This window comes from Hippocampus bargibanti, linkage group LG05 (genome assembly GCF_051943395.1).
Source record: "Hippocampus bargibanti isolate YZ-2025 linkage group LG05, ASM5194339v1, whole genome shotgun sequence".
In the NCBI taxonomy this organism is placed as follows: domain Eukaryota; kingdom Metazoa; phylum Chordata; class Actinopteri; order Syngnathiformes; family Syngnathidae; genus Hippocampus; species Hippocampus bargibanti.
This window is the reverse complement of record NC_142738.1, coordinates 15,537,501-15,564,564: the sequence shown is the minus strand read 5'-3', so window position 1 is coordinate 15,564,564 and position 27,064 is coordinate 15,537,501. Positions and strand designations below refer to the sequence as shown.

Below are 27,064 nucleotides of genomic sequence, written 5' to 3'. Positions count from 1 at the left end.
CGGAAGTCCTACTCTCTCTATTTAACTTGACAAGAAGCGAAAATCCGTGGAGAGCGCCGTCCGAGGATAATCGCAGGTGGCGAGCATGGCAAATTGACGGATGATAAAAACATGCGCTTGAATTCCACTTAAACAACGAAATACATTTAATTTTCATGTTGATTATTTATCGCTCTTAGTTTTTGGATGCTCAACAATGCGCTCACCGGCTCGGTACGTTGCCTGCTGGGCTCTTACCATCCATATTCAGCATCTCCTCGTCGCCGTCATCTTCCTCTGGTGCGAGCTGACGATGATTGATGGGGCCGAAAAACAGAGGCCATGCACGGAGGTAAGCGATGCGCACTTGTTTCACGTTCCATTGACGCCTAATTCTTCAACCATTGTCACATTTCATTGCTCGTTGTGCACTGATTGGGTTCGTGACGTCTGATAGTCATTGAAGGTGAAAAAAAACCGTTTCATTTCCGGTTTACGGAGGAGATGTCCTGATCATCAACACTGCATTATCGACTTTTTCTCTCAAGGGCCACTGGCATTTTTTACGTTTAATCTATGGAGGTTTCTTGATAAGACTAATTCGTTCTTTCACTATGTTTGTTACTCAAGTCATTCATATCCCAAATCAATGATGCCTGTTGAAATTAATTTATATATTAAATATATCATTATTTGATTGAAATTAATTGATATATACTCTGATCCCCACCATCACCACACCCAAAACAATTTCTCTATACATTTTTTGCATAAGCACAAGTGCGTGTTCTGCGTGGATGCAAGGAACCAACAGTTTTCATTTTTGTCAAGTCCAAAAATGGACAGAGCAATGACTCAAATTCGTTAAACACAAACAAATAAACAATGTTGAAGGGTCACTGCATTTTTCTTAGTAAAACTAATTTATTGATTTAGGCCATATACAAAATATATGATTTTGTGTTTTTTGTCTGATCTAAAAAAACAAGTACTGAGGAAAATAAGTACTGAAAAAATGTTTTATCAGCTTGTACATCAAGGCATTTTGGATAGAACTCTCATTTCTTGTCTTTCCATCAACCGAAGAAAGTAGGTTCCCTTGGAGGCTATGGAGGCATATAACATGGACTATATCAATTAGTAACTTCATTTTATGCCAAAGGCTGATCATCAATGATAAAAATGGGCCAAAATGGATCCTGGGTCATAGTTTGGACACCAATGCCAGTACATGACTCATGAACGTTTCCTCACTCCAGTGTGTTGAACTTGGGCCACTGAGCGCTTATCAGTTTCCTGCATGCAATGTTTTTCCCTGTCCAACTGCTCTGGTTCAGCTCAACACCTCCTCTGAAGCCCACTGGTGTCACATTTGTCCCAGAGAAGGGCAGCATTCCTGAAGGCAATCTCCCTGCTAGGGTTGGGCATTTTTTGACTTAAAGTAAAAGGAAAGATATTCCTATATTTATATATATCCCCACATTCACTGCAAAAGAAAAGCAAAAGACATTCAGAATGCAGAGTTTGAGGTCGTTTTAGGACTCCCTTCTGTGTTTGTCTCTGTTTGAAATATTTTTTTAGAATGGTTGCTTTAAAGGAAAACCGACGCCTCCGGACAAGTTGTGTCCATAATTTGTAAAATCACTTCAAATGACTTCTAATAATAATAATACATTTAATTTATATGCACCTTTCAAAACTCTCAAGGAGTCAAGACGTCACGCTAGGTATCGTCACTGACCGAGAAAGCGACACACAATGCATTTTGGGTACTTTGTTTGGTCTGAAAACTTTGTCTTGATCCATGATGATGGCGAAATTAGAAAGAAAACACATAAATAATGCGGTGGTGAATCGTTGTGTGTTGCACCAAGACTACTATTTGATACTAGTTGACAGAAATTCCCAGCAGACAAATCAGCCTATTTCCAACTGAGCTTGGTCGCCATCTTGTGCATTTTCTGGGACGCTACATTGGAGTTTTGAAAATCCATCAAGGCAGGAAGAAATGTTTGTCCGCGGCAGTGATGACGCAACGCACAGAAGTTACTTCTGGTCAGACGGAGGAGGAGCCAGGCCCGGAGGCAACCCACAGTGCCCGAAGCCTCCTAGTGTCATCAACACCCGCTGCCAACAGTTCGCATGCCACCCCAAGCCCCCAAGAGACTGCATCACCTCCCAACAACCCACAAAGCCTTCAAAGCCAGCAAGCTTCAACCGTACCACCTGGCGGTGCGCCTTCGGCCCAACCAAGGATCCAGTGGCCTCAATCCTCGAAGAGAACTGATTGGAAGCAGTTTGATGAGGATGTGGACAAGGTTCTGGAAGCGACATCCAAGGGGGATGTGGACCAGCGGCTGAGAACTATGACCACCCTCATAGTGAACATCGCGGCTGAGCGATTTGGAACTGAGGCACCAAAGCCCACGCCAACGGCCTATGCTCCATGCCGCAGAGCAAGGAAAATCTTGAGCCTGAGGGAAGAGTTGAAGCTGTTGAAGAGGCAGTATAAGATCGCAGGGGAAGTTGAGAGAGCTGGCCTAGCGGACCTGAGAGCAATCCTCAGGAAACAACTCCTGACATTGAGGAGGGCAGAGTTCCACAGGAGAAGGCGGAAAGAGAGAGCCAGAAAGAGAACAGCTTTTCTGGCCAATCCCTTCAAGTTGACCAGGCAGCTTCTTGGTCAGAAGAGGGCTGGTCACCTTACCTGCTCTAAGGAGGCCATCAACAACCACCTCAAGGCCACGTACAGTGACCCTAGCAGAGAACAACCGCTAGGTCCATGCGAGGCACTGACAACACCACCAGAGCCTACATCAGACTTCAACCTCAAGGAGCCTTGCCTAAGTGAAGTGGTGGAAGTGGCGCGGAGAGCAAGGTCGAGCTCAGCACCAGGCCCAAGCGGAGTACCGTACAAGGTATATAAAAACTGCCCAAAGCTCTTACATCGGCTTTGGAGGGCCCTGAAGGTGATCTGGAGGAGAGGAAAGATCCCCCAGTCATGGAGGTATGCGGAGGGAGTATACATACCCAAAGATGAGAGGTCTGAGAACATCGACCAGTTTCGTGTCATCTCCCTGCTGAGTGTGGAGAGCAAGATATTCAGCATTGTAGCCAGAAGACTCTCCAACTTCCTCTTGCGCAACAAGTACATTGACACGTCAGTGCAGAAGGGAGGAGTACCGGGCGTTCCTGGTTGCCTGGAGCACACAGGCGTGGTAACCTAGCTCATCAGAGAGGCAAGAGAAAGTAGAGGTGACTTGGCAGTATTATGGCTGGACCTCACCAATACCTATGGCTCCATACCCCACAAACTGGTGGAGGTTGCACTGGTGAAGTATCATGTACCCCAGAAGGTGAAAGACCTCATCCTGGATTATTACAGCAAGTTCAGCTTGAGAGTCTCCACTAACCAGCTGACATCTGGATGGCACCAGCTGGAAGTAGGCATAATCACTGGGTGCACCATCTCAGTCATCCTATTCGCACTGGCTATGGGCATGCTGGTCAAGGCGGCTGAACCAGAATGCAGGGGCCCTCTCAGCAAGTCTGGAGTAAGGCAACCTCCCATCAGAGCCTTTATGGACGACCTCAGAGTGACAACAACAGCTGTACCAGGAGCCAGGTGGATCCTCCAAGGGTTGGAGCGCATCATGGTGTGGGCACGCATGAGCTTCAAACCCGCAAAGTCCAGGTCCTTGGTTCTAAAGAAGGGGAAAGTCACAGAAAAGTTCCGTTTCAGGCTGGGACAACACCAGATCCCCTCAGTGTCTGAGAAGCCAGTGAAGAGCCTTGGCAAGGTCTTCAACTGCAGCCTGAATGACAGCAAGTCCATCAAAGCAACCAGCGCTGAACTGGAGAGCTGGTTAAAAACAGTGGACAAGTCTGGGTTCCCGGGAAGATTCAAGGCCTGGGTCTACCAGCATGGGATCCTCCCAAGAATCCTCTGGCCGCTGCTAATCTATGAGGTCCCCATGACTGTGGTGGAAGGTTTTGAGCAAAGAGTGAGCAGCTATCTGCGCAGATGGCTAGGACTGCCCCGCAGCCTAAATAGCATTGGGCTGTACGGGAAAACCAACAAGCTCAGGCTCCCATTCAGCTCAGTCAGGGAGGAATTCACCGTAGCACGGGAACATCTGCAGTACTCTGGATCCAGAGATGCCAAAGTGTCCGGGGCAGGGATCGTTGTGAGGACAGGGAGGAAATGGAGGGCAGTCGAGGCAGTTGAGCGTGCAGAAACTCGACTGAGGCACAGGACCATTATTGGAGCAGTGGCGCAAGGTAGAGCTGGACTGGGGAGCCGAACAGCGACCCGCTATGACTCTGCCAGCGCGAGGGAGAGGCAGAGCTGGTGCAGGAGGAGGTCCGAGCTGCAGTCGAGGAAGAGCGAACCAGCAGAGCAGTGGCCATGCGGCAGCAGGGTGCCAGGATGAAGTGGGAGCAGGCGATGGATCACCGCGTCACCTGGAAGGACATCTGGTCATGGAACCCACAGAGGATCAAGTTCTTGATTCAGGGGGTGTACGATGTCCTTCCTAGCCCATCTAATCTGTGCACTTGGGGCACCACAGAAACACCAGCATGCCCCCTGTGCTCCAAGATTGGGACTCTGGAACACATCTTGAGCAGCTGCCCCAAGGCCCTGGGTGAGGGTCGGTATCGGTGGAGGCACGACCAGGTCCTCAAATCCATCGTTGAAGCAATCAGCAAGGGGATTGCGGCAAGCCGTTACACCCGAGCCACTGCAAAGACCATTCACTTTGTCAAAGAAGGACAAAGGTTGGAGAGTACATTAAGCAACCGCTCTACTGGTTTGCTCTCCACGGCCCGAGACTGGGTGATGACAGTTGACCTGGAAAGGCAACTGAAGTTTCCAGCACACATCACGCAGACCAGGTTGAAACCTGACATCATCTTGGTCTCTGAGGCCACAAAGCAACTCTTCTTGCTGGAGCTGACGGTTCCCTGGGAGGAGAGGATGGAGGAGGCTCAGGAAAGGAAGAGGGAGAAGTACCAGGAGCTGGTGGAGGAATGTCGGAGGAACGGGTGGAGGACGAGGTGTATGCCGGTGGAGGTGGGCAGTCGGGGATTTGCCAGCCACTCCCTGAGCAAAGCCTATGGCACACTGGGCATAACAGGTACAAACCGAAGAAGAGCCATAGGCAACAACGTGGAGGCAGCAGAAAGAGCCACCAGATGGCTCTGGTTGAGGAGGGGAGAGCCGTGGGGGCAGTGGAGCAGTAGCATGCCACTTGGACACAGGCCTTGCAAACCCCGGTCGGGTCGCCTGGAGGAGGGTGTCTGTTGAAAGACCCGAAACACCCAGTGATTCTAGGAATCAACACTGATGATGTGTCCAAGTTTGTGCATCAGCAGATGTATTGTTAACTGAGTCCTGACGGCTTGAAATGATATGGAAGGACTTCTTTAACTTGATGAGTAACAAGAAAGCATCTTCTCCGAATCTGAAGCCATTTACAACAGGAATAACATTTTTTGAAGGTTTTATCCTAGAGCAAGGCAAGACGTCCTGGCGTGACGTCACGAACAAGGGGGTGGGACATCTGTGTAAGCTCTCAGTCGTATAGGAATGGTCCATCGACGAAAAGGTTTCTTCAGCCTTCATCTGTACTTCTTTGAAGGTGTCGGACGTTTCGCCCCTTATCCAAGAAGCTTCTTCAGCAAACTAAAGTCTTAAAAAAATCTGAATAAAATATTAAATAAATTGCATTTTTATTACATTTTTGAAATGGTCAAGAGATTATGGACAGCCTGTATAGAATTTTTAATAATGATAATAATTATAATAATGATACAAATAATAATTAATTATTATTATTTTTATTTTATTGACATTTATGAGAAAGTTAGACATTTTGAAGCAATGTTTGTACGTCTTTGGTTTCAGAAATTACAGTTCTAATATGAGAACAAAATAATGGTTTCAAGATCCAAGGCCCTATGCTCTTTACCATAGTAGTGAATATTATGGCACTTTTTTATCATGAAAACATTGCCACAATAAATGAATAAAATTGTCTATATTTTAGAATAAAGTCATACAACAGGAATAACATTGTTTGATTTTTACGTCTGTGTAAGCTCTCAGTCGTACAGGAGTGGTCCATCGATGAGGAGGTTGACGGCTGAAGAAACCTTCTCATCGATTGTTTGATTTTTCAATCGAAAGGCTGTGTTGTTGATGTGATAGGCTTTACATTTTTTGAAGGTAAACTGTTTTCAACGTTATAAACTGGAGTATTTTTAGATGGTCAAAATGTGGTTTGGTGAAATTTCACAATTAATTCCCATGACGAATAATTTCCGAGAATATATGTCATATCTTTCTGAGATAAAATTGTATATATATTTTTTTATAAAGTCTGTTATGGATTTAAGCGCTAATTACAATAATACAAATCTTTATTTTCCAGAAAAAAACGAGTCCTATATTTTGTCAATGAAAAGTCATGTATTGTGGAGTCATGTATTGTGGAGTTTAACTTGCATACTTTAGAAACCAAGGTCGTTGCTGTAAAATGATTAAAACCATTCAGGATGTATTGTTGCGAAAAAGCACAATGTTTTTTAAGAATGACATTTTAGTATTTTAAGATAAACAGGTGTATGTTTTCAAGATTAAAATGGTAATGCTGCAGAAATAGTTCAAAATATAAACTTCTTCTTTACTTCAATGCACTTAAATTATTTGTTTGAAAATTCAACTGTATTCTTTTAAGATTACAACTATTAATTTCTAAAATATATTAAAAAAATAGTTTATTTTAATAATATGAGTATTTTTCCAACTTTTTCAATGTGGCCACAGTACTCTCGTAACAAATTAAAATCAGTGACAGTGCAAAAAAGACAAACAATAAAACAAAAAAAACATGCAGCGATCAAAACTGAAAGCGGAATGTTGTGTTTCCAGATACACAATAAGGAGTGGTCATTACTTGTAGCGCGAGTTTGTCCACACGGTTTTGTTTTGATTTTGTTTCATTGCATGCCTGTTATTGGATGGTGGTGAACTTTATCACACTGATAGTAATGCATCACAAACTCTGCTGTCAATATTTTCATTAGATAACAGGTGACACAAAAGAAAAATGGTGTCTATAAAATACAATTACATATTTAACCCTGGAAGAAAAAATAATTAAAAAAACACTATTTTATGACAAAGAAAATTCTGATGCAAATGAAATCATAACAATATTGATATCTGATGCTGGCATATCACTATTGACTTGCACCCAAAAAATATGTCGAATGGCCGATTAAATTGCCTAATTACTGTATAGCTGTTCTTACATTGGCAAAAATTGTCTGAAATTTGGCTGGTGTAAAAATAGATTTTCAAATAGATTTTCCGTTCATGTACCCTATACATGAACAATTTTGTACACAATAATGATCTCATCATTTATTGCACTTAAAATGACACAGTCTGTGTAAGCTCTCAGTCGTACAGGAGTGGTCCATCGATGAAAAGGTTTCTTCAGCCGTCATCTGTACTTCTTTGAAGGTGTCGGACGTTTCGCTTCTTATCCAAGAAACTTCGTCAGCAAACTAGTCTTAATGGTAGATTAGGCCCTATATATCCCTACTGTCCAGACATGGTGGTGCCGGACCCTGCTGTGATAGGTCCCTGCTCCCAGGTTGGGGGGAGCAGAGGACTACTCCCTGCAGCTCCTCTGATTGTTCCTATTGTTCTGACTAACGACTGGCCTGATTGCCCCACTTCCACTGGTATCACCTCATCAGTATTTCTAATCCTATGTTGCCTAAGCAGGCCATTGATGAGAAGGTTTCTTCAGCCGTCATCTGTACAAATTTGAAGGTTTCGGACGTTTTGCCTCCTATCCAAGAGGCGAACTAAAGTCTGACTGGTCGTATCGGCCCTATTTATATATCCCTAATGTCCAGCCATGGCGGCGCCGGACACAGCTATGATAGGTCCCTACTCTCAGGTTCGGGGGAGCAGAGGGCCACAGGGAGTGGTCCTCTGCTGTACAGATGACGGCTGAAGGAACCTTCTCATCGATGGACCACTCCTGTACGACCGAGAGCTTACACAGACGTAAGCAGGCCATTGTATGAACGATCCAAATTGAATCTCACCCCACCATATCGGTTTAATGAAGGATTTAGATGTTAACCTCATTGTCGTCAAATGAGTGGTTGCTAGCTTTTAGGTGTTTATGTACTGCCGATTGAGGCCCAGTAGTATTATCCCTGCGATGTTGATCGTTTTTTGATGTTGAGAATTTGTTTAGTCTAGGGCACAGGTGTCAAAGTCAAGGCCCGCGGGCCAAATCCGGCCCGCCACATCATTTTTTTCGGCCCGCGAAAGCAAATCAAACTTGTTAAATTCCATGATGATTGCTAAAATCTGAGCCAAAATTTCATATTTTTGGATGTCAACCACAATAAAAGTCATTATTCTTGACTTCAGATTTGAAAACGAGTTATTCCTTAATTTGCTTTGTGCTCTATATATTTGAAGGGATTTAAACATTCTAATGGGTTCCCCAAATTCATAACGGCCCTCGAGAGGAAACCATAACTACAATGTGGCCCGCGGCTAAAAATGACTTTGACACCCCCTGGTCTAGGGGAACCTTTTCATCGATTAAAATGACACCATACAATTACTTCCTATACCGACTATATGAAAACACAGTAAATACATCAACTAATACAAAATACATTCACCCATTCACTTTCAAATCCGCGGATCATCACAAGAGTCGTAAATGTGCTGGAGCCTATCCAAGCTGTCTTCGGTCAGTAGGCAGGGTACTGACCTATCTGGTTGCCTGCCAATCACAAAGTGCACATAGACGAACAACCATTAACACACCAAAAAAAAACAGTTTTAAATTGACCTGCCTTGCATGTTTTACTAATGTGGGAGGAAAGTTGTCACTGGAGAAAACCCTTACAGGCACGTAGAGAACAAACAAACTATACACAACCGAAAGTCATGGTTTGTTGAGGGGGGCAATCAGACATGAATGTGACAATGAAATACCACAAGGTTTTAACCAATAACTTGTAAGACAAAAACATCATTTGATCGAGTATTAATGGCCTTTTGGTGAGTATGGTTTTGCTTTGCTTGAATGCTGCTGTGCCTGAGCATCTTCATCTTTTTTAAGTTTATAGAGTTGCTTGTTCTGTAGCAACAAGGGGACAAAAGCCAATGTCTTCTTGTGCTGGTCCTAAGCCCGGATAAATACCGAGGGTTGTGTCAAGAAGGGCATCCGACATAAAAGCTTGGCCCAAACAAACATGCGAATCAAACCTCTGAAGATGGAGGACACTGATTCGCTGTGGCGACCCCTTGAAGGGAAAATCTGAAAGGAAAAGAAGACCTTCATTGCTTAACGCTTGTACTGCGTGTTGTATAATAGCTGTTGAAGTGCATTAGCTTTTGAGACATCATAGAAAGGCAGTCGTGTTAGCATTAGCATCAATGTACTATCGCAGTTAGAAAGCCATCAGTCACCCCAAGACTTTCACAATGGGTGGGGGTTGCTGTCTGGGCTTGTACCAAGGCATGCGTAATGAGCCCTGGTTCTAAAGTGGGCTTGGGGCTCAATTTTTAAAAACTACACTATGGATAACCTCCACCCTTAACAGTTCTGTGAACGGTCTTTGGGAAATGACTTCATACATTTTCAATCGATTTAGCCTATTTGAATGTTATTTTGCATCCAAGACCTATGTGACGTCGTTTATAACTAGCAATAAATGTTTGTCCAAGATGCATGTTCACAATTGGAGGAGAGCAATCGCACCCTATTACTTTGTCACACGCAAAAAGCACCTGCCATAATGATGTTGGTGTATCACACACAATACGGCAAATAATTATATAAAATTTGAGCCCGGTGAGATACATTTCAATATGAGAATTTTCTCCCGCCAGACACATCACCGTACATCATGTTGTATTTGATACTGCCTCTGTATCACAACAGACAACATTATGATATATTTTAAAATTGTTATTTTGTGAGACCATTCATATTGAGAGTCGATGTTTGTGTAGAGATTGAGATGTCCAGTATTATAACAAGTAGATAATGATAAGTTACAGGCTGATTAGCCAAGACTTTCTCAAAACAGACAGATCATACCATTTGACGTCCATATCTTGTCCCATCCTTAATGTTTATATTTAATGCTGGTATACTGGTATTGTAATATAACACAGTTATCGCTAATAACATGCTCTTTTATGTTCATTTGTGGTGTTTTTTCTTCTTCTCTTTATTTAATGTTTTTTTTTTCATGTAGGAGGACTACTACTTTGAGTATACAGAGTGCCACAGTTCTGGGTCTCGGTGGCGGGCAGCCATCCCACGCAACCCCGGCGCCTGTGTCGGCCTACCTGAGCCGGTGCGCGGCACAGATTGTAGTAAGTTCCTGGCATATTTTTTTGTATGTGACCATCTGTTTTTGATTTGTCGCTGTGTGTGTGTGCACGTGCCTGTAGACACCTCCCTATAAGCACCCCTGAATTTTTTTATAATTTTTTTTATAATTTTTTATAATTTTTATAAACACACCCTGACAGGCTGTTTGGAGCGTTTCCAAAGCCAGAGTCCAATGAACGCAGCACAAAAAAGAAGAGCTGCTTTCCTCATACGCGGGGGATTTTAAAAATGAATGTCTCGTTATTAATGATTTTCAAGTGAACGGTGATTAATTTCAGAGGAAAGTCGTAATATTAAAAGAAAAAAGCTCTCTCTTTGTATTCATATATTTAGTCAAAGTCAGCTTTATTGTCAAATATGGTAATGTGCATGACATACAGCACAGATGAAATTACTGTCCTCTCGGACCCAGCATGCAATGCACTTATAATGACTTTAACAAACATAATAAACATGAAAACGCCAATTTCCCGGGAGAGGGGAGCCGCTGCGTGTTCACGCGCTGACATCTTGGGAAAACAAAAAAAAAAAAAATAAAAATAACAAATATGACAACACAGACACAGGGTCATTCATTCTTCAGGCCTTGCTGTACCCTCTTTGTGATGACATGAAGCAGTTCTAGATGAAAGAGGAGAGGATCAAAGCATCCATGTCAGCAGTGGATCAGGGACGTCATGGTGGAATTTGTACGTCTACTACAAGCTAAATGTTGAAAGTAAACACGAAGCTCTAGCATCCATTGACGAAAAGACATTGTCTCACAATGCCCATTACAGGCGCAAAAAAGCACAATGGCCCCAGAGCTGTCCAGCGATGACAGTCAAATGGCTCCGACATTCCTTCCATTCAAAAACAGTACTGGCGTATTCATGCGCCAGTAAGGCGCAACCGCTCAGCACAGTCTCCTCCTTGATGATTGTCGTGGCCAAAAATGCTGAAAAATTTCCACGTGACGCATATTATTATTATTATTATTATTATTATTATTATTATTTTAGACAAATAATGTTGGCATACAACACAAGTAACGTCAAAATCTTTGGATTGGATTGGATTGGATTTGCCTTTATTAGTCTCACAGTGGAGAAATTTACATTTCACAGCAGCAAAGTGATGAAAGGAATGAAAGTAGAAAAACAAAATACATGAGCTGCTGGAAAGGCAGCCACTCTCGGGGCGCCGTCTTGAAGTCAAAAGAACAAAAAGAAAACTAAATAACAAATAATATGACAGCATAGAGACAATATGACAAAACAAAGACACAGAGAGACATTCATTCTTCAGGACTTGCTGTACCCTCTTTGTGATGACATGAAGCAGTTCTAGATGAAAGAGGAGAGGATCAAAGCGTCTTTCCACCAGTGGATCAGGGACATCATGGTGGAATGTGCACGTCGACTACAAGCTAAATGTTGAAAGCAAACATGCAGCTGTAGCATCCATTGACGAAAAGAGATTGTCTCACATCTCCTGTTCCACATAAATCTGCTTCAATTCCAAGCCGCAACAGTTTCACATACGCATCGGCGCTCTGCGCTGACGCTCCTTTCTTCTTATCGCGGGTTCCTCAAGCCATGCATCCATCCAGCCGCAGACTGTCCAACAGCACTGACCTTCCACTGAACAAAGCGGGGCTGTGAAGATGCTGCCCATTACAGGCGCAAAAAAGCACAATGGCCCCCTTGATGTCCAGCGATGGCAGTCGAATGGCTCCGACATTCCTCCCATTCAAAAACAGTACTGGCATATTCATGCTGCCGAAAAGCATGCTTCGACTAGCAAGTTTTTTATTTCCAAGATGAACATTCACATATCCATAGATCCGTTTTCTGATTTGCTTATTTTCATCCAATGATTGAGTGGTCATGGGTAATTATATATGTATTCATATATTTTCCAAATAAATATTTGACATATTTGATTATGACAGGATTAAAGTTGTGAGAATAAGATTTTGTATATCTGAGCTATAAAGTCATGTGTTTTATGTCTACGTTGGGGTTGTGTTGAAGACCTCTAAAATCTCACCATTTGACCTGCTTAAGAAAAGATAGGCATTTTTCGAGTGAGCTAAGAAGGCCTTACTTGGAAAAATAAACACAGGGCATATGCAGGATAAGTTGAAATCTTTTAAGTCAAATAAGTGGAGCAGGAAGCAGGAAGTAAAGCTTGTTTAATAGCTCTCAAATGCAGTTAGACCAGTTGTTCGACATGAGTGCTAACAGGTTTGTCCTGTGCTGCATCAACACTTGCTTCGCTTCTTCCAATGTTTGTTACTATACACAACTGTACAGAATTATACATATGTACATAATTAATGCACTAAAAATGAAGTGAATGTCGACAAGCATTCTAATCTTTTTCCCCACCCAGCAGTACGTGTGAGGTCATGTTGAAAAATTTCATTTGCCTTAAAATCATCCTTTGTCTGTTCTTGGAGCCTTTTCGTGCAAAGCCGGTGAGTTCCTGGAGATGTCTGCCCAAGAGTGCACCCGCTGCGCGGCGGGAAGCTATTCCCTGGGCAGTGGCATCCGTTTTGACCAGTGGGAATCCATGCCGGCTGGATTCAGTAGCCTAGCAACCGCCTTAGAAATTGGCACCCACCGAGACGGCGGCCTTACATGCAACAGGTGACGCAAACATGCATCATGTTTGTCTATGGACCAATGACATGTTCTGGACTGATATGAACACAACGGCAACCAGTGAATCGAAAGAAAAATGGGCATTGAAGGAAACAGTGAAAGAGACCCCTCGGGTTAGTCCATTGTGGGATTGCCATGTCAACCTTTAGACCTATATTTGTGTTCCAGGTCAAACTGACACGATAAAAATCCTGCTGACTTCTTTATTAATGTCTTTTTTTTTTTTTTTTTTTTTTTAACACTGATCCCAACATGCACGTTTCAATGAATCTCAAAATGGAATCTAAAAGGGTTTTTCAGCAGACTAATGGGATAGTTCCCTCTAAAATCTGCAAATAAATCAAAAATGCAGAAAGACAAACATATCGAGATTCATTTGAGTTAAATAAAAAAATTAACTATTCTGTTGCCCAGATTCATTTAGCATTCCTGCCACCAATTTTTAAAATTATTTCTGCAGTACAATTTGACATCAAATTTCTCAATGATCAACATAATGCAAAAATAAGATTGCAAAATATTTCATTCTGTGTAATGAACTACTATATATACTTCTGATTCAATGAAAAGTAATGCATTCATTTTCCACCTGGTATGCCATCATGCCCTCGCAGCTCTTCTTGGGTGCCACAGGGAAGCTATCTGGAGTCCAACCGCGACGAGTGCACAGTTTCGCTGGTGTACTCGGTCCACCTGAAGAAGCAGGGATCCGTCACTTTTGAGTACCAGTACCCAGACAACAACTTGCTCTTTGAGTTTTTTGTGAGTCACAAATGCAAACATTTTTCAAGTCAATATTTTTTGTCAAATATGGTCTGTGCAGCACAGATGAATTTAATTTCTTCTTAACCACAGTGTAAATAAGGGCAGCAAAGATTAAATTTATTTTGTCTGTAGATTTGTGCTCAAAAGCCAAAATTGATTTTAATGAAGGACAGATGGGCCAGCTCCTTTATTGATAAGGTTAAAATAAATAAATAAATCAAATCTGGGCTCTAATCACGCCATACTTTTGTCAACCAAAAACAATCATTGTTTAAAACTGGTACACTTTTATAGTTTAAAAAGCGAAATAAAAGTATTTCAATCACTTGTAATGTTGTTTATATGTAATTTTGACCCATTAAGTTTGACTCAATTTAAAAAAGGCTTTTTAATAGTCTTTCGTGTGGTAATGAGTTATGGTGAAAGTTAATTGTAAATGTGTTGAATGCAGATCCAGAATGACCAGTGTCAAGAGCTGGATCAGGCTGCAGATACAAAATGGCTGAAAGTCACCAGCCAAGGAGGGTGGTCCACCCACACGGTGAGATAAAAAGCAAATTCAAAACATACAGATTTTTACATCTTAATTGATGTATTTATTTTTTGAGACACAACGCAAGAACACAATAAGAAAAACATTGATGTGTGCATACTCTCTCTCTGTGTTTAGTGTGCTCAAGGGACTTTCTCCTCACAACACGCATCAGAAAAATGTGATGCTAAACACACCACAAGACAAACCGCTTAGGATGATCTTTTAGTCAAACTTCATGCGAGGTAGCCAGGAGTCGAACCTAGAATCTCCTGATCCGTTTTTTTTGCCAATTTTGATTATAAGAAGGTGAAAATGGACACATTATCAGCCAGATTATCAGGAGGTTCAGGATTTGCGATTGTAAATGTTTATGATTGTTGGCCTGGACCATTCTCGAGCAGATTGGGCAGATTAAATCACTTGCAATACACCCACAACATTGTGGAATCAATTCAATATAATTTTTCAGAGCAGGTAGCAAATCTCTAAGTGTGGTAGTGGTTGTGTTATGTAGCCTTTCTTTTATAGGATCTAAAAGAATCGTTGAATCTAACTGCTCCTGTTGGAGCTTTCTAACATTTGTATTACTGTCCAGAAAATTGTTTGGTTGCTTTCAGTTGCTTTTATTCAAGTTTAGGTAGAATGTGTTTGCTCAAATTTGGTCCATTTATTATTATTGTTATTGTTTTTTTAATTTGTAATTTTTTTTCCCCCCTGTTACTATGTTCACTAGGTCAACCTCAAGTCTGGGACGAACATCATGTACTGGAGGACCGGTGCCCTCACAGTGGGCAACAAAGCAGTGAAACCAGTGTTGCTGAAAAATGTCCAAATAGAAGGTTTGACTTTTATTTTCAGGTTTTCCTCCTATCACTCCAACAAATATTCCTCCATTCCCCTTGTATCTCTTCCCTCCATCTTCAGGTGTGGCCTACACATCGGAGTGTTTCCCTTGTAAGCCGGGCACATTCAGTCGAGTGCCAGGCTCCTCCTCGTGTGAGCCTTGCCCTCGGGACACCTATTCGGGCCATGGAGCGAGTTCCTGCTCCCCCTGTGACACGACCACGCAGTATGCAGGTTGGCGCACACACGCACACACGCACACACACACACACACACACACACACACACACACACACACACACACACACACACACACACACACACACACACACGGTCTAATTTACTACAGGTGAAAACGGCTGCGAACTGGATTTCTCATGCAAGCGGATGTTGAAGCTTATCTACCAACCCAGGATTGTGTTTCCCAAAATGTGCTAATTTCCAATGCTGTTTATTTTTGGGAGGGGCAGATGCAATGTGAATTATCAAACTTGAGAGCAATAAGCTGGCTGACTGGTTGTGCATCTTGAACTCATTGACTGCCAAACATTTCCCATCTTGCATGTTTTTAAACCATTGAAGAGCCACAAAATATTGTTTTGCATATATATATATATATATATATATATATATGAGGGTTCTGCGCGGTATCCGTGCTGTTACCAGCACTGCGCTTTTCTGGACCGAGATATTCGATGTTGTTCCCGGGATCGGTTGCTGTTCTGTTCCCGGGATCTGAGATGCGATATATATATATATATATATATATATATATATATATATATATATATATATATATATATATATATATGAGGAGAGTAGACAGCAGTACAAGGAGATGCAGCGCACGGTTAAAGTAAAGGTGGCCTATGATGACTTGTATGCTCGGCTGGACAGCAAGGAAGGTGAGACTGATCTTTACAGGCTGGCGAGACAGAGAGACAAAGATGGTAAGGACCTGCAGCAGGTTCGGGTGATTAAGGATAGAGATGGCAATGTATTAACAGGTGCCAGTAGTGTGATGACAAGATGGAAAGAGTACTTTGAAGAAGGAAAGAGGAAAATGAGAAAGAACAAAGAGTACAAGACGTGACTGTTGTGGACCAAGACGTAGCAAGCATTAGCAAGGATGAAGTGAGGAGGGCGCTGAAGAGGGTGTAGCGGGGAAAGGCACTCGGGCCTGATGATTTACCAATCGAGGTATGGAATTGTCTTGGAGAGGTGGCGGTGGTGTTCCTGACTGGGTTATTCAACAAGATCTTAGATGGTGAACAGATGCCTGAAAAATGGAGACGAAGTGTACTCACGCCCATTTTTAAGAACAAAGAAGATATGCAGAGTTGTACTAACTACAGAGGAATAAAGTTGATGAGCCATACAATGAAACTCTTGGAAAGAGTAGTTGAAGCTAGACTAAGAGCAGGCCTGAACATTTGTGAGCAGCAGTATGGCTTCATGCCAAAAAAAGAGCACGAAAGATGCAGTGTTTGCTTTAAGAATGCTGATAGAGAAGTACAGAGAAGGTCAGAAGGAATTACATTGTGTCTTTGTAGATCTGGAGAAAGCGTATGACAGGGTGCCCAGAGATGAGCTGTGGCATTGCATGAGGAAGTCTGGAGTGACGGAAAAGTATGTCAGAGCGGTGCAAGACATGTATCATGACTGTAAGACAGTTGTGAGGTGTGCTGTTGGTGTGACTGAGGAATTCAAGGTGGAGGTGGGACTCCACCAGGGGCCAGCTCTGAGCCCCTTCTTGTTTGCTATGGTGATGGACAGGCTGACAGACGATGTTAGACAAGAATCTCCTGGGGCCATGATGTTTTCAGATGACATTGTGATCTGTAGCGAGAACAAGGAACAGGTGGATTCAGCTAGGATGAAAGGAATAGTGTATAAAACAGTGGTGAGACCAGCCATGATGTTTGGACTGGAGACAGTGCCACTGAAGAAAAGACGGGAAGCAGAGCTGGAGGTAGCAGAGCTGAAGATGTTGAGGTTTTCTTTGGGAGTGACCAGGTTGGATAGGATCAGGAATGAGTACATTAGAGGGACAACTCGTATTAGAGGCTTTGCAGAGAAAGTCAGAGAGACCAGACTGAGATGGTTTGGACATGTCCAGAGGAGAGAGAGTGACTCTATCGGGAGAAGGATGCTGATCCTTGAACTGCCAGGCGGGAGACCGAAGAGGAGGTTTATGGATGTGATCAAAGAGGACATGAAGGTAACTGGTGTGAGAGAAGAGGATGCACAAAACCGGGATAGATGGAGGACATTGATTCGCTGTGGCGACCCCTGAGGGGAAAGGCCGAAAGGAAAAGAAGATATATATATATATATATATATATAAGAAACATACCAAACAAAAACAATAGACTGTTTTCTTTCACAAGAACAAACATTGTAAGTTTTACATGGTTTAGCTTTTACCAAAATCACTGCTCTACATCCAGAAAACAGAGCAAACACTTTTTGTGATAAGAAACATCAAAGTTTGAAATGAATGTCTTTTAATATAAAAATAGACAAAAACAAGATATGACGGGCTTTGTGATGATGGTAAATACTTTAATTTCCAATATAGCTAAGAAACGTCTGTGTAAGCTCTCAGTCGTACAGGAGTGGTCCATCGATGAAAAGGTTTCTTCAGCCGTCAGCTGTACTTCTTTGAAGGTGTCGGACGTTTCGCTTCTTATCCAAGAAACTTCGTCAGTCCTGAAGAAGTTTCTTGGATAAGAAGCGAAACGTCCGACACCTTCAAAGAAGAAACTTCGTCAGTGCTGACGAAGTTTCTTGGATAAGAAGCGAAACGTCCGACACCTTCAAAGAAGAAACTTCGTCAGTGCTGACGAAGTTTCTTGGATAAGAAGCGAAACGTCCGACACCTTCAAAGAAGTACAGATGACGGCTGAAGAAACCTTTTCATCGATAGCTAAGAAACGTGAGATATACAAACTCGTTGAATGATTTGAGTTGAACGACAATAACGAGTACGTACTTATTGTTATTTTGCAGATGAAGGATCTGGAGCCTGTAAAACCAGACCTCCATGTTCCAAGAAAGACGTTTTCAGCATTCACACAGCGTGCGACAACGACGGGAAGGTGAGGAAACCTGATCACCCTTAAGCAATTGCATTCTGGAAATCCTCAATGCATTTTCCATTGTTTCTGCAGACCCAGGTCCTATACAAGTGGATCGAGCCCAAAATCTGCCTGGAAAACATAACCGGAGCCGAGGCGCTGCCCCCAGGTGGTGAACGAGAACCTTGCCCTCCCTGCAACCCTGGTTTCTATAACAATGAAACGTCCGTCTGCTTGCCCTGCCCTGCTGGGACCTACTCGGATGGCATGAAACGTACAGAACTTTGTCATTATCGCTTGAAGTACTTTCAAATTTTCTTGCATCTGTTAATTTTCGTTTCTCTTGTCAGCATGTCAGCCTTGCCCAGCAGGCACTGAGCCCACCCTAGGGTTTGAATACAAATGGTGGAACATTCTTCCCACTAACATGAAGACGTCCTGTTTCAACGTGGGCAACACCAAGTGTGACAGCATGAATGGTGAAGAGAATACATAAAAAAAGTTTGAGTTGGACAAAAGTAATCAATTGGACGTCATACTCAACTTTTTATCATTATTTTAATGTGAAATACAGTGTATGCTTTTCTGCTCCTCTTTTAATGTGCTCTGCATCTTGGCCAGGCAGAAATATTTAATTCATATTATATGTCAGGGTGGGTTGTGTTGGTGGTCTTGCAAACTAAAAATATCAAAATATGGGTTTGTATTTTTAATCCAATGAAACATTTCATTGTGTCTTCTAGGCTGGGAAGTGGCCCGCGATCACATCCAGAGCAGCGCAGGAAGCTCAGATAATGACTATCTTATTCTCAGCATCCATGTTCCCGGCTTCAAGTGAGTATGTCGATCTTGTCACTCACTGTCTTCTCTTGTCTTGACTCTGACTTCTACCAGGCTCCCGACATCAATTTCCAGACACGCGGGCACAGAGTTCGGCCGGATTACATTTGAGTTTGAGACGGTGTGCAGCGCTGACTGTGAATTCTACTTCATGATGGTGAGGAAAAACTCGTGAGATCTTGTTCAGGGGTGTGCAATGTTTTATATGCATTGATGATGCTCTTTATCTCTGTGTTTGTCTTTGTTATTATCTGTTTCTCTCTTTCTCTCTCTCTCTCTCTCTCTCTCTCTCTCTCTCTCTCTCTCTCTCTCTCTCTCTCTCTCTCTCTCTCTCTCTCTCTCTCTCTCTCTCTCTCTCTCTCTCTCTCTCTCTCTCTCTCTCTCTCTCTCTCTCTCTCTCTCTCTCTCTCTCTCTCTCTCTCTTGTTTCTTCTGTCTGTGTCTCTCTCTCACATATATAAATCTACAGAAACACTTTAATTTCTTTTTCAGGATGTGAACCGGAAGAGCACCACAGTGGTCGAGTCGTGGGAGAACAGCAAAACAAGACAGTCGTATACTCACGTCATGACTAAAAATGCCTCGGTTTCTTACACATGGGCATTCCAGAGGACCAACCAGCCCTCAGATGTAATTTATACAATTCTGATATGCTGAATCCCTTTTAAAGGCACACTTTTATTTTTGTCTGCCTCAAAATCATCCTGCATGTTTACATGTGACTTCACTGGCAATCAAGCAATCAATGTGCCTATATTGTGGGGCCAATATATTGGTTAAACTGATAATATATAATGACACTGACCACTCTGATGTCACTTTCTGTCTTTTTCTCGTTCTCTCTCTGACTCACTCTCTACTGTATATATACTTCACACAATGACCCATCTCTTTACTCATGTGCACAAACCTACAATAATACATATGAAAGTCCATTCCAAGAAACATGGCACACATCTGTGTGCCCATTCACACAAACCTAATGTACACTTGTGTGTTGTATGTTGCATAGGTCCGTCGCTACGTGCATGATGTGGCACGCATTTACTCCATCTGGGTGAGCAACGCGGTTGACGGGGTGTCGTCAGAGTGCCGCGCCTGTGCCCTTAGCACGCAGCCATCCAGCTCGGCATGTGTACCGTGCCCGCCGGGTCACTACATTGATCCGCAGAGCAGCAGCTGCATTGAATGTCCTCCCAACACCTACTTGGTCCCCCAGTCCACATTGGGCCCTGACGCCTGCAAGCCTTGCGGACCAGGCAGCCTGAGCAGCAAGGTTGGTGGTGGTCCCTTCACGTATACTTTCAGTGTACACACTAGGTTACAATCAAAGGTTTCACAGTAAACACAGGATTAGAGGTGATGGAAAAAAAACCTCTTAGTTAGATTTTTATCCAATGTCATTAGTCATTAAGTCAGTGAATCGTGAAGCAAAGCTCCAAGGAAAGCTAAACATAAAATGAGTGTGCATGTAAAGTGATCATACTCCTGTGTCACATGTAAACAATATTTTGTTTCAGTTTGGTCTTTCAGATACGTATATTCTAACATAATACAAGGCATAATACAAGCTAAGCCAAGACTGATGAAAATTGAGTCTGTTTGCCCCCTGACATTTTCTTTCCTCCACTCCTCAGTAAATGTGTTGTTTACATGTGACAAGACAATCTGTTAATGTATTGGTTGCATGAAGCTCGTGAGTGAAAATCCACCAATTAAAGGCGTCAGATTTAAAATAGAAAGGTTTAAAGCATGTGGTAAAAAGAAATGCGTTGTAGTCCGAAAATTACCATTTAAAATTGTCAACATTTTGATCTATTTCTTATTTATGTTGTCTTCCATGAGCACAGAGTGATTATCTTTGTATTGAACCAATATAACATTTGTTTTTACTTTGAAAAAGTCATTGGCAATCTTATTTTTTTTAAACTTCTGGCATTTTATGGCGAAAACTAGTTTTTGCATGTTGCTGTGACGATTACCATTTTGTGTTTGGGAGCCTTTTACTGAGCGAGTTGTTTGTTCTGTAGCCACAAAGGGACATATGTCTTCTTGTGCCGGTCCTAAGCCCGGATAAATACAGAGGGTTGTGTCAAGAAGGGCATCCGACGTAAAAGCTTGGCCAAAACAAACATGCGGATCAAAGCTTGGCCAAAACAAACATGCGGATCAAACCTCTAAAGATGGAGGACACTGATTTGCTGTGGCGACCCCTTGAAGGGAAAAGCCGAAAGGAAAAGAAGATTCATTTATTTCTGTAGCTGAAATTATGTTCTGTTTTTGAAGTGAATTAAACAATATCTGATGAATCAATTGACAAACTAATCAACAGGTTAATTAATTATTCAAATAAATGTTAGTTGCAGCCCTACATATATCCACAAATAATAACCAATACTCATCCAACTTTTTTTTTATTAAACATTTTTTGTGCAGTTGTACAGTTCAGTCTTCTGTCATTTTTTTTCCTTCTTTTCGACCCCCGCCCCCTTATGCCACCCCCTTTCTGATTCTGACGTTCTGTTCTAGGACCACCGCTTGTGCTACAGCGACTGTCACTTCAAGCACACGGATGGCAATATCACCATGACTTTTGACTTCAGCCCGCTGGGCTCGGTGGGAACGCTGATGAATGGGCCGAGCTTCACCTCCAAAGGAACCAAATACTTTCACCTGTTCAACATCAGCTTATGTGGAGGACAGGTGAGAGGACACCACAGTGCATACAAGCTTGGCACTCTCCTACACAATTTCAGACTCTCCCCATGGGTTTTAATGAAAAAGTAATAGGTGTGTCCTAAATTTGTAAAGTGGGAGACTATATAATCCAGGAGTACTCAAATGAGACTGCAATTGGCCACAACTAATTTTTTCATTGAATCTATAATTGAGGTAGGTGAGACCACACGCATTGTCCTTCTCATTCAAAGCAACAACAAAAATACAAAAATAATTTCAATGTCATTTGCATGTGCCCCAAAAACTCCCTTATTAACTCAGAATTAGAGCTGCCATGATGAATACTATGACATAATGTTCAATGAGTTTTACTGTGGACTCTAAATGTTGATTTTACGTGCTTGTTTACATATGTACATATGTATGTTTTGTAATTTACAAGATTGATATTCTCAGACGAGCTGGAGGAGACTGTCTTTCTCTTCCACATATATGCCACAGATATAACAGTGAACAGTTTTTCAGGATTCTATGTCGGTGAAAAAAAACTTTAATGACAGTGACTGTGTTATTATTCTCTTTGCATACCCCATTTCAGGGTCTTATGGCCTCGTGCAAAGACAACGTGACCGACCTGTCCCTCAGCGATTCTCTGAGCGAGCGCGGCGATGGGGGTAACGCGGTAAAGACCTTCATCTGCCAATCAACCGTAATCCCAGCCAGCGGGAGAGGTTTCAACACAGCGCTCACCTCTCAGTCCATTAACCTGGCTGACACTTTCCTCGGTGAGCAAGAAAGTACATCATTTCAGTGATTCACATGCTAAAACATGATCTCATGTGGAACAGGTGCAACGGTGGAGAGTACACATGCCGGTGTTAAAGCAAGACCAGATCTATACCCCCAGTCCTCCAGGAAAGTGCCAGATGTCCACTTCTACTTCCGGTAAGTCTTTGAAACACATTATTCATACTTATAAAATGTTTTGTCCCTCCTGGCCTTGCAGAAGTAAATTGCGGCCACACTCAGAAAACATTTTTTGACAGAAGATCTACTTTTCGATCAACCAACCTCCTGCGATCATCCCCTTATCGCACATGCCATGATGAGCAACAGCCATAACAGCCGCTGAGATATTAGTCATGGGATGCACTTTTTCAGCATGTCAAATACCGTACCTCAAATGTACCGTTGAAATGTGCTTCTCTCGGGCCCCCCATTCTTTGTCAGTATCCCATTGTGAATTGCACATGAAATGCTGTTTTATTTTATTTATTTTTTTAAACAAGAGCCATATGCCTGACACCCCGTCCTGCGAATAGAAACATGAGTTGCAGGCTATGATGCAAATCCTCGTTGACAGAAATGTTGAAATGTAATATTTATTCGATACATTTAAATGACATTAGAAAATGTGTCATGTTTGACCTCCTACAGAAACCATATTAAAACAAAATATATGTATATATTTTCCTTCAACATCTTCAAATATTTTTAACATTTTATGCGGCTTCGGAGCTGCGGGTTGCCGATTCTCAAAATAGGAAAACCATTTTCAGACGGAAACATTTTTCTTTTCTATTAATTAATTTGATTAATGCCAATTTTGGATTGGATTGAATTTACCTTTATTTGTCTCACAGTGGAGAAATTTACATATCACAGCAGCAAAGTTATGAAAGGAAGATGAGAAAGAAGAAAAACAAAATGCATGAGCTGCTGGAAAGGCAGTATGTATTTTTGTTTATAATTTCTGATGTATTGCTGAATTTTGGGTAGTCAAAATTTGGACAAATACAATTACGAAAGTAGAAAATGGCTACAATCATAATTTAAGGCATTTTACTTTCACTGTTTTTGCATCCCGGGAAATACATGTGACACTATTGCAAAAAGATCTTGATTATATTTTTTTTGGTGGACCTCATGAAGTCACTGGAAAGATGATTTTTCTTATCATAATTATATCCAAGGTCTTTGGAGCCCACATCATCTTGCGAAAGGGGCCGCAGCACAGTGGTGTCCGTACGCTGCAATCCTACAAAAAGCGCCAAAGGGGAAATCTTAGTGCCCAGGTAAGAGCATTGCCATCACTGTTTGATATACCGGCTTTCAGCTGCTAAAGTCACTGATACCTACGCTGGCAAAATTCCCACAAAGTTGTAAACTTTCCATGGGAATTAATGGACTTCTTTGGGAATCAAATGCCACTCATTTCCTAGTTAAATGTGGAAAATGTCAAACGTTTCTCCATCTTAACTTCCGATGGAAAGTTCCCAAAACGTACCATAAATATACCATAGATGTTCGACCCATGTGCGGTGACATTTATGTTACAGTACGTGTCCTGCGGGAACATGCGATGGCTGCACCTTTCACTTCCTGTGGGAGAGTTCCGGGGCGTGTCCCACGTGCACCCTGAGCGACTACCATCGCATAGAAGGAGCCTGCAAGGCGGGACAAATGGTTTGTGGGAGTCCCTCCAATCTCATAAAAAAATCTTATTAGTTTTACACTCCATCCATCCATTGATTTCATTTAATTATTAATTGCTCTTGGTCAAAATAGAGCAAGGATTCGTAATTATAGCATTCTTTGCACCCAAATTTTAAGGCTCACCTGCCCGATATCTAATTACAGCATGTTTTCATACCATATCACAATTTACACTATTTAAAACTTGTAACATACTTTAAACATTTTTGTGTATTTTGTGGGTGCTAGAACATTAATAGCATCCCAATTAATTTCAATGGGGATAGTTGATTCGGGTTAGAGGTGCGTCTTTGGCAAATTGAAACCCAAATTGGTCTTGTTCCCACTGTCTGTGAATGAAGGGACAGCCACGAGTGCTTGATGTGTGTTTGTGTCCAGGATCTGTTGTACGTGTGGACGGAGCCCAAGGTTTGCATGGGAGGTGTGAGCTTACCCAACAAGGAGACAATGCTGTGCGAAGGGCTGGACCTCTGGGTGCAGCTGTGCGCTGGAGTGGGCGCTTTCATTACTGTCCTGCTTGTCTCGCTCACCTGGTACTTCTGGAAGAAGAATAAGCGGTACGCCATCTCAATTTACTGTATTTTATCTAGTCTGCACACTTGCAGTGTATACTGTTGCTGTGTCCCTTTTTATAGACACATTTTATGTAAATGCTGTTTGTAGCTTCACATACGATGTGCACATCTGTGCAGCCTTTTTGCATAATGCTCTCCTTGTGCAAGGTTTATGTTCATCCATACATTATCCAAGCAGCTTATCCTCAAAGATGGTTGTGGGCATGCTGGAGCCTATCCCAGCTTTCTTCAGGAAGTAGGCAGGGTACACCCCGAAGTGGTTGTCATCCAGTCGGAGGGCACACATGGACAAACAACGACAATCACACCGAGTGACAATCTGGTGTGCCCAATTAAGTTACCATACAGGTTTTCGGAATGTGGGAGGAAGCTCGGGTACCTCGAAATAGTTCACGCAGTGATGAGAACATGCAAACTTCACCCAGGAATATGTGCTATACTCATTGCCACTGCTGTTCGTGATTCGTTGATAGGTAAAAATAATTTTATGGCAGCCCTAATGTACATATCGTATTGATTAGAGTATAGCTCGCACCCCTAATTTTCAATTAAAAATGGCTATAAAATGTTGTTTCACTTTTTCTTTGCTCAGACTATTAGATTATTATTATTTACTATACATATGCCTATTGATTTACATGCTGTATAGCACACACACGGAACGTACAAATTGAAACGCTTAAATAAGTTTTTACCAAATAGACCTCCTATGCCCATTCTTTCTTTGCTTGCAGCCTTTTTAATCCTTTAAGTCTGTGCTTCTGCGTCTTCCTTTTCCAAGCTTCGCGATAACTCATGTTTACTCCCCGTGTTGACTATGCATCATCGTTGCGGCAGGTTGGAGTATAAGTACTCCCGCCTGGTCATGTCCGCCAACAGCAAGGAGTGTGACATACCAGGCGCTGACAGCTGCGCCGTCATGGAGGGCGAGAACGATGGCGACATGGACGATGATGTGGTCTATTCCAAACCCTCGTTACTCAGAAAACTCAAATCGATAGCATCTAAGGTGAGTTGTCACATGTTGTTCTTCTCATAATACATTTGGGATAATGTTCCCTCAAATTATCCGTGCGTCGGATCATTCACACACACATCCCTGAGCATTCTTTGACCACTGAACAATTTAGAGGGTGAAAGAAAGGCGCAATTGCTCACAAACACAGTTCTGGATGAAGAGCATTGGTTTGGGAGATTCCATTTTTAGGTGAACTTTTGGGATGAACCCTAAATAGAATATAAGCTTTACAGGTCAGCAAGACCCTTTATAAATGTTCTATGTGCAAGGTTTCAGTATTACGGGGGACATTCAAAGCGCTGCAACCATTTCCTGTTCTAAAATTTGGACTGTTAATTGTGCGGTGTCGTCTTGGTTGCATGATGTCAAAATGCGAACAGCATGGTGGTGGAACTATTGGCCTAATGCGTGGATTAGTCCCATGAATATTCAGAAACGTTTGTGACGAGGGTTGTTTTATATTGCGATACTTGATATCGATACCATATAGAAAATACTTTTTTTTTGCAGGAAACACTATTATTTTGACCAACTAAATGTTTTTTTTAATGCAGAAAAATGGAGAGAGCTATGAAAACATGCAGCTAAACTCATCTCATTCGAAAGCCCTGGTGTGGAGTTAAGAGCAGAGAAATAAATGGAGAGGCACCCTCAAGAGTCCACTGGTGAAGACCTCTTTAAACCAGTCACCCACCTCTATGAGCTTTGCTGGGCGTATGCACACACACAGTGGCCTTGAAGTGGGTGCGAGTGGGTAAGAGCTCAGGGTAAGCTTGGGGAGCGATGTCATTTTGTGATTTTCGTTATTTTGCTGCACTTGGTTATGGGGTGGGGATTTTGTTGTTATGAACCCCACCCATCGGACTCCCTGCCCACCTCACCTGTTGCAACTCGTCATATGTGTGTTGGTTTTTGTTTTGCGGCAGTTGTTGTACAGTAAGGTAGACAATGAGGTTGTGTATGTCAAATAAATTATGACTTATTTATGTATAAATGGACCCGAGTTGGTTACTTTTTATTCTCTTTGCAGGATTGGAAAATACAATAAACAAAAAACTTTGTTTTTTTGTTTTGACTGTAGTTTGAATTCAGAGAAATTTAAGACATTTACTACAAATAATACTTAGAAATATTTTGGTGTGGTCTCCAGCACCCC

General features: G+C 42.2%; 1 protein-coding gene across 2 annotated transcripts; it reads left to right on the top strand.

Annotated features, from left to right (window-relative positions):
* The first annotated feature begins 40 nt into the window (after positions 1-40).
* Positions 41-26,902, top strand: elapor2a (endosome-lysosome associated apoptosis and autophagy regulator family member 2a). Of its 2 annotated transcripts, none has more exons than XM_088996880.1 (22): positions 41-331; positions 10,291-10,411; positions 12,874-13,063; positions 13,693-13,840; positions 14,295-14,384; positions 15,112-15,217; positions 15,303-15,455; positions 18,234-18,322; positions 18,395-18,575; positions 18,652-18,780; positions 19,045-19,135; positions 19,217-19,298; positions 19,633-19,770; positions 20,153-20,416; positions 21,670-21,843; positions 22,418-22,604; positions 22,668-22,764; positions 23,793-23,894; positions 24,159-24,285; positions 24,694-24,872; positions 25,728-25,899; positions 26,463-26,902. In XM_088996880.1, the coding sequence occupies exons 1-22, from the start codon at positions 197-199 to the stop codon at positions 26,529-26,531; spliced, it is 3,024 nt and encodes a 1,007-aa protein (XP_088853006.1). In that variant the 5' UTR covers positions 41-196; the 3' UTR covers positions 26,532-26,902. The 2 variants fall into 2 exon arrangements, with proteins under 2 accessions (XP_088853006.1, XP_088853005.1); XM_088996879.1 differs by having other exon boundaries at positions 19,196-19,298.
* The last annotated feature ends 162 nt before the right edge of the window (positions 26,903-27,064 follow it).